This window comes from Chaetodon trifascialis, chromosome 15 (genome assembly GCF_039877785.1).
Source record: "Chaetodon trifascialis isolate fChaTrf1 chromosome 15, fChaTrf1.hap1, whole genome shotgun sequence".
Classification (NCBI taxonomy): Eukaryota; Metazoa; Chordata; class Actinopteri; order Chaetodontiformes; family Chaetodontidae; genus Chaetodon; species Chaetodon trifascialis.
The window spans coordinates 25549367-25559366 of NC_092070.1; the positions used below are offsets into that span (position 1 = coordinate 25549367).

The 10000-nt window shown below is 48.7% G+C and overlaps 1 protein-coding gene across 1 annotated transcript in view; it reads right to left on the reverse strand.

Annotated features, from left to right (window-relative positions):
* LOC139342962 (uncharacterized) overlaps positions 1 to 10000 on the reverse strand; it is a 15044-nt gene that overhangs the window by 4732 nt on the left and 312 nt on the right. Inside the window, exon 1 of the mRNA XM_070980298.1 lies at positions 9771 to 10000. This exon is cut by the window's right edge and continues 312 nt beyond it. Within this exon, the coding sequence (XP_070836399.1) occupies positions 9771 to 10000 (230 nt within the window). The remainder of the gene's footprint in view (positions 1 to 9770) is intronic.

Below are 10000 nucleotides of genomic sequence, written 5' to 3' on the forward strand. Positions count from 1 at the left end.
GGATGTACAAAAAGATCCCAACAAGATCTCATGTGATCACGTGACCAGCTCAAAGCACCAATAAGAGTAGAGCTCCTCTTCAACGCATGACGAGGAGGTGACACCTGGCAGCCAATCACAGTTCTCAGACGTTTGAGCCTGATCAATACTGAATATCTGAGGCTGACACTAACGGAGTAGTTGTATGAGGTACTCATGCAGTACAGTACAGTACAGTACTGTACAGTACAGGACTGTACAGTACTGTACCGCACATAAGCACCGTATCATCGTAAGCGCCGAGTCACGTTCAGCACTTTGTTCACATTCTTTGTTTCAGCGGGCAGATTTCCAACACGCGACGGTTCAACAGGAGGTCATATTTCTGGTAGGAGGCGTCAGTGATGGCGGCTTGTTGACTTCAGCCTGCTGACAGTTGATAAGTTCACCAAATGGAGAAGCTGAGGATTTATGTGGTTTTATGGCTGCCAGGGAGATTAAAATAAAAAAGAGTGGGAGGATTAAAAAAAGCATCATACATGTCTCAGTGCGAGGACGCTTATGGATGAGTGATGCTGCAGGAACACTGTAAAAAATGCTGCTCTGAACGCTGAACAACAGCACAGGAAACCAGTCATTTTTCCTTCCTGCGACCCCTTACTGATCAGCTGACACACCTGCTGATGTCCACAGCGGGACAAAGCGTGGCAAACATCTGAGGAAGGACACGAAGCAATGACCGAGGTTTTCTTTTTTTAACTCGTTAAACACGCTCGAGTTAAAGTCTCCATCCATCCATCCATTATCTATACCGTCTATCCCTTTGGGGGTTGCGGGGGGCTGGAGCCTATCCCAGCTACAATGGGCGAGAGGCGGGGTACACCCTGAACTGGTCGCCAGCCGATTGCAGGGCCACATGTAAGGACAAACAAAACATTCACACTCACACCTACGGACAATTTAGAGTCATCAATTAACCTAACGAGCATGTTTTTGGTCTGTGGGAGGAAGCCGGAGAGAACCCACGCATGCACGGGAAGAACATGCAAACTTCACACAGAAAGGCCCCGCCTGACCCGGGGATCGAACCCGCAACCTTCTTGCTGTGAGGCACGCGCACTACCTGCTGCGCCACCGTGCAGCCCCAAGTTAAAGTCTCATTCAAGAAATTCAACCACGAGTAAAAACACTCCACCTGTACCGTCCAATAAAACACGACCTGCGTGTCATGTGACCGGCAGCCGCACAGGATGACCCGCTTTCTGCTAAAAAAAAAAAAAAAAGATATGACAGAAACCATTAATCTGATTCAATCACACAAACAAAGAAACAAACAAACAACCTGCTGGGTCAGAAAAAAAGAGTGTGTGTGTGTGTGTGTGTGTGTGTGTGTAGACAGACGGTGTGTCATGTTCTTGTGCAGATGGTGACGCTAACGTCCACATTCATCACAGATGAGACTATTAATCCCCAGCGGGTTCATTCACATGTTACAGCGGACGCCATGTTGTCACCCTGTCATGTTGTCATCTGCCATGTTGTCATGTTGTCACCTGTCACCCTGTCATGTTGTCATCTGCCATGTTGTCACCTGTCACCCTGTCATGTTGTCATCTGCCATGTTGTCATGTTGTCACCTGCCTTGTTGTCATGTTGTCATCCTGTCATGTTGTCATCTGCCATGTTGTCATGCTGTCACCCTGTCACGTTGTCACCTGTCATGTTGTCATGTTGTCAGCTGTCATGCTGTCACCCTGTCACGTTGTCACCTGTCATGTTGTCATGTTGTCAGCTGTCATGCTGTCACCCTGTCACGTTGTCATCTGTCACGTTGTCACCTGTCATCTGTCATGTCATGTTTTCAGCTGTCATGCTGTCACCCTGTCACGTTGTCACCTGTCATGTTGTCAGCTGTCATGCTGTCACCCTGTCACGTTGTCACCTGCCACGTTGTCACCTGTCATCTGTCATGTCATGTTTTCAGCTGTCATGCTGTCACGCTGTCACCCTGTCACCCTGTCACGTTGTCACCTGTCATGTCATGTTTTCAGCTGTCATGCTGTCACCCTGTCACATTGTCACCTGTCATGTTGTCATGTTGTCATCTGCCATGTTGTCATGTTGTCACCTGTCACCCTGTCATGTTGTCATCTGCCATGTTGTCATGTTGTCACCTGCCTTGTTGTCATGTTGTCATCCTGTCATGTTGTCATCTGCCATGTTGTCATGCTGTCACCCTGTCACGTTGTCACCTGTCATGTTTTCATGTTGTCAGCTGTCATGCTGTCACCCTGTCACGTTGTCACCTGTCATGTTGTCAGCTGTCATGCTGTCACCCTGTCACGTTGTCATCTGTCACGTTGTCACCTGTCATCTGTCATGTCATGTTTTCAGCTGTCATGCTGTCACCCTGTCACGTTGTCACCTGTCATGTCATGTTTTCAGCTGTCATGCTGTCACCCTGTCATGTTGTCACCTGTCATGTTGTCAGCTGTCATGCTGTCACTCTGTCATGTCCCAGCATGTTGTCATGACGAGGCACCGCTGAGGCCTTTAAGTCCGTGTCCACTTGATGGACTCTGACTGTGTTTGGCTTGGTTGTCCAACCGTCTGTCTCTGGGATGTGTCCTGCAGGGATACTGGTGGGTTTATGTTTTACGCCATGGAGGACTCTCAGACTGATGCTGGCTCAGCGCAGGACGTCGTCTGTGTGGACTCTGACAGCTGACGTGTTTCAGGTGCTGCAGAAGTAACAGACTTCCAGCTGAGGACTGACACACCTGTTGTCATGGTAATCACAGGTCTGTGAGTCATGAGGTGGCCCTGAGAGACGCCACAGTCCAATTACTGGATCCAGTCAGACACCAGACACCTGTTTACAGCCTGACGTCCTTCAGCCTGCAGCTGTGCTCCAAGCTCACTATGTTCATGCGTGTTCACGTTTTGTTGGACAGGAAACAGTGAGTTCAGCCTTCATTCGCTCACCTGCTGTTTACCTGCTTGTTTACCTGCCGATCTACCTGCCGATCTACCTGCCAGTTTACCTGCCGGTTTCACTGCGGCGGTTTAAAACTGTCAGCAGGATTTACCTGTTCAGACGCCTCATTGGTCCACAGCTGCTCCTGGTTTACGCAGTCGGGAAATGAGGCGACGTGTTAATGTGACACTTCCTGTTTCTCTGCTGGAGACAGACATCAGAAGCAACCGAGCGACTGAACGAGGAGACAAAAGTCTTCATCACATTACACTGATGCTGCATGTACTGTGAGGACGTGTGTGTGTACATGTACTGTATGTACTGTATACACACAGTGTGTACACCACTACTACACATCTTCCTCGTAAATATAATTGATTTTCCATTTTTTCTTCTTTCATAAATTTTTGTTGTACTTGATTTTATTTTGTTCTGAAAATGAGTTATACATGTTCTGGGGTGCATTTTGGTGGCGGCTGCAGCTGCTTCTCGTTTCCTGTGTGGAAGCATTCGGGTGGATATTTGTTGCGTCCATTAAAACGACTTTTATTTTGCAGTAAAAACAGATAATCTGGATTTTTCTTTGGTTTCTTTGTCGTTTGCAGTGTAGGTTTAAATGAGCAGCAGCAGCTTCTGTCTCAATGGTGGAAACTCGTCTCTCTGCTCGTCATATCTGAGCTGAGAGAACAAACCTCTCGCTGTGTTTCTATTGGCTCTCTGATCTGAGAGCAGATCAGAGGACAGACGGGACGTCCCCTTAATGAGCCTCATGACGAGCTGACCAGCACACGTCTCTGAGGCACAAACACACAAATGTCGTCAACAACACACTGATCGTGTCCATCGTCCATTACTCTCTGGATTCATTGGTCACTTTCTGAAGATGAGGACACGGAGACGTCTTCAGTTTGCTTGTTGTGTTTGACAAACCGTCGAAAAGTTTAAGATAATTAATTTAATTTAACATCATTAAAGAAACAGAAAACTGTCACGTGAGAACAAGCGAGGCTCGAAAACGACTGGAACGATTTATTGATAAGATAAGATAAGATAAGATAAGATAAGATAAGATAAGATAAGATAAGATAAGATAAGATAAGATGATGATGACTCAGGGTTAGAGTCCTGGTCCACATTTCCATATGTCCACATGTCCACTTGTCCATATGGTCAGGTATAATGATGTTGTGATGAATGAAACTATCCAACAGTCAACAGATGGAGCTGAAACAATCAGCCAATCAGAATCGTTCCCTTACAATCATCCATTCATCCATTGGCAGAGAATGAACTGCTTTTCATGTCAAACTGGTTCATGGTGTCACTTTGAGCTCTCACGCTGAGTTGTGGGTTTGAAGTCTTTGGACTGCAGGTCTGTTGTCTTTGGGGGGGGGTCTCTGCCGGCGGGAAATCTCTGCGGGGGTTCAGTTAATAACTTAAACTAACAAAACCAGTGAACTTTTCCTTTTCTCCTCGTCCCCCTTGCATCCTTTGTTCCTGTCCACAGCGAGCAGACATCAGTCAAAGCATAGCCTCGTTTCCATGAGCAGACGCCCTCAAAGCACCGTGACCTTTGACCCCAGCGTGTCGAGGACATGGCCTCATTAGCTCATTGTGCTGCTTTTTAACGGACGCTCCGCCGTTTGTTCGACGTTCTCTTTTCGGTCTTTATCTGAGATGGACGGCAAGATTCTCAGCAGTCAATCAGAAATCACTGGACACAGAGTGGGACCAGTTGTAAACAGCTGATGGACGACATCCACAAACCTCTGAAGAGGACTGGAACGTCTGAAAGCAAACTGGACCAGTGGACAACAGAATGCTAACACATGGCTAATTAGCAGCATGAAGACTACTCAGAAACAGGAGGGCTGCATCAGCTTGTAAAGAAGAAGGCCTCTAATAAAAAACCCATGTGGGAAACAGGAGGACAAAGGACAGCCAGAGACCACAGCCCGGACAGTTGTGTCTCTATTAGCTGGACACAGCTGTGGACAAAGACAGAGCTAGCAACAAATCTCCCCAACACGCAGGTGGAGCACATGAGAACAGATTTACAGCACGTCTGCAGGACTCTGGACCTCCATCAGACGACCAGGACGTCTCAGCCTCACAGAGCAGGAGACGGACAGACAGACCATCAGCAACAGAGACAGCCAACAACAAACCCCTCAGACCCTGACCCCGAGTCTGCCGCCAAACAAAGACCAGCATGAGGAACCGAACTCCTTCTTGGCCTTGAAGGACTGTTTGGACGTTTTCCACTCAGCACCTCGTCCACAGTCCAAGACTCTCGTAAATGTCTCGACATCCACAGAGACAGACCATGGACAACATCTCAGTGCTGCATTCAGCTCGGTCCGGATGAAGACCACGCTGGACTGAGGTCTGGATGAAGACCACGCAGACCTCAGTATTTTACACTGGAACTACAGAGCTGCATGTATGTGGTCTAGACCACTTCCAGACGGTCTGAACAATCAGATCTCAGTGTGTCCTCAGTGCGGGTTGGATCTATTCTAGTCTGTACCCAGAGCTGTCCACTTGTGATCGGATCAGTCACATGAGACACATGTTAATGCCAGGTGTAAAAAGGGCCCAGGACCAGGAGAGACCACTTCAGTCCAGTTCTCGGGTCTTTGCTTCGTGTGAGTCAAAGAACTGATTGTAAGACACTTCAGCTAGTTGATGAAGCACTGGATGATTTACTGCTGGTCTGCTGCTCAGCTGGTCTGGGTTCAGGTCTGCTTCCTGTCCCCACAGTCCAAACTGAACCAGGACAGTCAGTGTTCAGGTTTTATATCTGCGGACCCTCAGCCCATGTGGGACCACAGATCCAGACCTGACGTGGTCTCTGACGGCTTCAGCGTCCTTGTTTTCTCCCTTTAAATCTGATCTGCGTCTCTGACGGGGACACGCTGCGTCTCCTCGTCTCTTTCTGTTTCTGTCTGACTTCAGCGTCTGATGGTTTTTATTTGTGCTCGGGTCGGGCCGCGATTGGCCGTCACGGCTGTGATGTCACCATCAGAGAGCCTCTCTGGCCGTGATGGCGGCGTTGTCGTGTCGGTGGCCTGGTTTTTGGGAGGGGGAGGGGCAGGCGAGGAAGCTTTGCGTGTCAGCTGTGTGTGTGCGTTCGAGTGCGCAAATGTGTGCATGCATGCGCGAGAATGCAGCGGCGGCGGCATCCTTCTCTCTCACGTGTCTCTGCATGTGGACGTTTGTATGCTGAAGCTCAGTGTGTGTGTGTGTGTGTGTGTGTGTGTGTGTGTGTGTGTGTGTGTGTGTGCTGCAGTCATGAAACACCCAAACAAACACACACAGCGTCTGACATCGTTTCTGAGGGAGGAAGTCAGTTCTGTCCTGATGGATCAGTGTCGCCACATCAGGTTTGAAAAACACACACACACACACACACACACACACACACACACACACACACACACACACACACACACACACACGTACACACACACACACACACACACACACACACACACACACACACACACACACACACACACACACACACACACACACACACGTACACACACACACACACACACACACACACACACACACACACACGTACACACACACACACACAACTCAAACGCTGACTGACTGCTTCCTGTCTTCCATCTTTTCCGTGATATTTATTAACCAAAACATCTCCTCGGCATGCTGTTCTGTGAGCTCTGCGTCTGTCTTGTCTCACTGTCTTTGTCTCTGTCTCTTCAATGTGTCCTCTGGATGTGGACTGATGTGTGCTGTCCGCTCAGAGACAGACGTGAAGGCTGTCAGATGAAATGAGACAGAGCTGAGCCAAATTCACCACATCCAATCAAAGACGCAGAAACTGAACCAATCAGCTGACTCTAACAAACCAGTACTTCCTGTCATGTGATGGACTGAGCAGCTGATTGATTAATCAAACACCTGAACAGGTGAATCAGTATGAAGCCTACCTGTAGAAATCCACCTGAACCGTGTGAGCCACAAGGTCTCAGCGACACGTTCGGGACATTTTTAAGACATCAATCAATACGAAAAGCAGCCGCAGCCGTTTCATGTCACTCAGTGTCCACTTTATGAGGGACAGCGAGCTTCACCACGGTTTTAATGTTCACTTTGTGATGGTGTTTCTATTATTGTGTCCACCCTGCTGTATCACTGAGGGTGGACACAATAACAGAAACACGTCTGAGTCTTCGTACAGGAGACTTCAGTCCGCTTGAGACAGCTGTACCTAATAAACTGGACACGCACTGTGAATGTTCTTCTTTACATTTCTTTACGTTTACATTTAGAGCGGGAACGATCAGCCAATCATCACTTCTGATCATCGATTTAAAAGCTATTGATCAGTGGAGATCTGTCTGGTTTACTGTGAACTGAACATCTATCGGTTCTGATAATCAATAAGTCGATAACGGCTTTCTTTTCACGCGTGCTGCCTGTCAATCACAGCGGAGGGTCAGACGACCAAGCAGAGGACGTCACTTCGTCTGGATTCATCAGTGGACGCAAAGACAGACGCTGTCTCGCCTTTCAGGACCACACACGTCTCTACGGCGGCCGACGGCCATGTTGAATGTTTATGGCGGGGGACGAGGCCGTGTTGATTCACGGAGGCGAGCGCTCGCCGCTCAGCACCTTCAACACTTCGCCACACGTCTCTTCAGACGGTTTAAATTAAAAGCTTAACGAGCTTCAGCCAGCTCTGACTTCCTGTCCGACCTGCTGCCGCTCGGACTGATTCCTCTCACTCAGCGCTTTGTTTTCCATCTCTTCATTCTGATTTCCTCCCTCTTCTCTCATCCTGATCATCATCCTGTTTTATTCTTTCTTCCATTAACTGTTCCTCCGTTTCTTGTTCTGTCTTTCCATGTGAAGCACTCGCTTCATGTCATCTCTTGTATTAAAGGTGTTCCACACATAAAGTTTAGTATTATTACTATGAATCCTCAGTACTTCTAAGTACTAGGACTGGGTATCATTTGAAGTTTTTGGATAGTACTGCTGTGATTCCAGCAGTATTAAAGCCGAACATCTGTCACAAAGCCAAAGGTTAGCATTGTGCCAAAGGTTAGCATTGTGCCAAAGGTTAGCATTGAGCGAAAGGTTAGCATTGAGCCAAACGTTAGCACTGAACCAAAGGTTAGCATTGTCCGAAAGGTTAGCATTGAGCCAAACGTTAGCACTGAGCCAAAGGTTAGCACTGAGCCAAAGGTTAGCATTGAGCCAAAGGTTAGCATTGAGCCAAACGTTAGCACTGAGCCAAAGGTTAGCATTGAGCCAAAGGTTAGCACTGAACCAAAGGTTAGCATTGAGCCAAAGGTTAGCATTGACCAAAGGTTAGCACTGAGCCAAAGGTTAGCATTGTCCGAAAGGTTAGCACTGAGCCAAAGGTTAGCATTGAGCCAAAGGTTAGCATTGAGCCAAAGGTTAGCACTGAGCCAAAGGTTAGCATTGAGCCAAAGGTTAGCACTGAGTCAAAGGTTAGCACTGAACCAAAGGTTAGCATTAAGCCAAAGGTTAGCATTGAACCAAAGGTTAGCATTGATCCAAAGGTTAGCATTGAGCCAAAGGTTAGCACTGAACCAAAGGTTAGCATTGAACCAAAGGTTAGCATTGAGCCAAAGGTTAGCACTGAGCCAGACATTAGCATTGATCCAAAGGTTAGCACTGAGCCAAAGGTTAGCACTGAGCCAGACATTAGCATTGAGCCAAAGGTTAGCATTGAACCAAAGGTTAGCACTGAACCAAAGGTTAGCATTGAACCAAAGGTTAGCATTGAACCAAAGGTTAGCATTGAGCCAAAGGTTAGCAGTGACCGTCTGCACAGATCATTCCTGATTAGTTTTTACGCTGAATTTGGTGTCGTGTCCAAACTGTCCCATCAAACAGCTTCCAGCTTTGACTTCACTGGTGTCTCATCGTCCCCCTTCAGTCAACACGTTCCAGACCTCTGATGCTGAACCACAGTTAGCCTTAAGGCACTTTTTGGTTTTACGGGTGATGCATTCAAGTGCTTCTTCTGGTGATAAATCTGACTTGACGCCTGTAAAATCGCTGAAAGGCTGATTATGTGAATATTCATCGCTGAGCGACATCTTTGTTCCTCCCTTTGTCACGCCTCAGCTCTTTTCTCCTCCAATGAAACACAGATTAACCCCGGCTGGGGTCTGCCACCATGTGGGTCTACAGTCCCGCTGACCACCAGGCTGTCTTTGTCCTGGTCCCACCACCACCCTCCAGTCCTGGGGAGGGGATGCACAGGCTGTAAATCTTATTCAGTGATCGACAGGCGTCTGGAGCCGAGGCCTCCTTATTCTTTTCACCTTGGCAGCCTCTTTGTTTTGCAGCCGTGTTGCTCAACCCGCCACTTTCCCTCATGAACCTGTTCTGTCAAAGAGCTTCACAGCTGACGTGACAGCCAGATGTGGCTTTCATGGAGCAGGAGGCCTGTCAGTCCTGATTTTCCATTATACTTATTATACTCTGCATCACCTCCATCCTGCTCCAGTTAAACCCCAATTAAAAAGTTGTGTGACCCATTTCAGGCTTTTCTCCGCCGTGTCTGCGCACTGAAGCTCTCTGTGCCGCAGATCAGGTCGGAGGAGCGCGTGAATGTCGGTTTTATCACCTGCAGGCCTCACTTTGTCTGCAGCTCAGTTTACTCATAAACCCTTAAAACAGCCTGCACAGTTACGCAATCCCAGCGTCAGCGTGCTGGCAGGGAGGAGTGCCCTGGACAACTGCTTGTTTGCGTGCCTGTGCGTGAAAATGAGTGTGTTGTGTAACGGGTGCCTACCCACGACTCGTCCTCTCTGCTCCAGGCGGCGTGTGTCGGTGGGAACGCCGGGCTCGGTGCCCTGCCCTCCGGGGGCGTGTGGCTGCTGCTGCTGCTGCCTCTGCTCGGGCTTTGTTCTGCCGCCGTCCGCCCTCTCGTCCCCCGCCTTGCCAGCCTTGTTCTTACCGGCCGCCGGAGAGCCTCCGCTGTCCGCGGGGCTGCTGTTGGCTCGGCCCCGGCTCTCCCGCGAC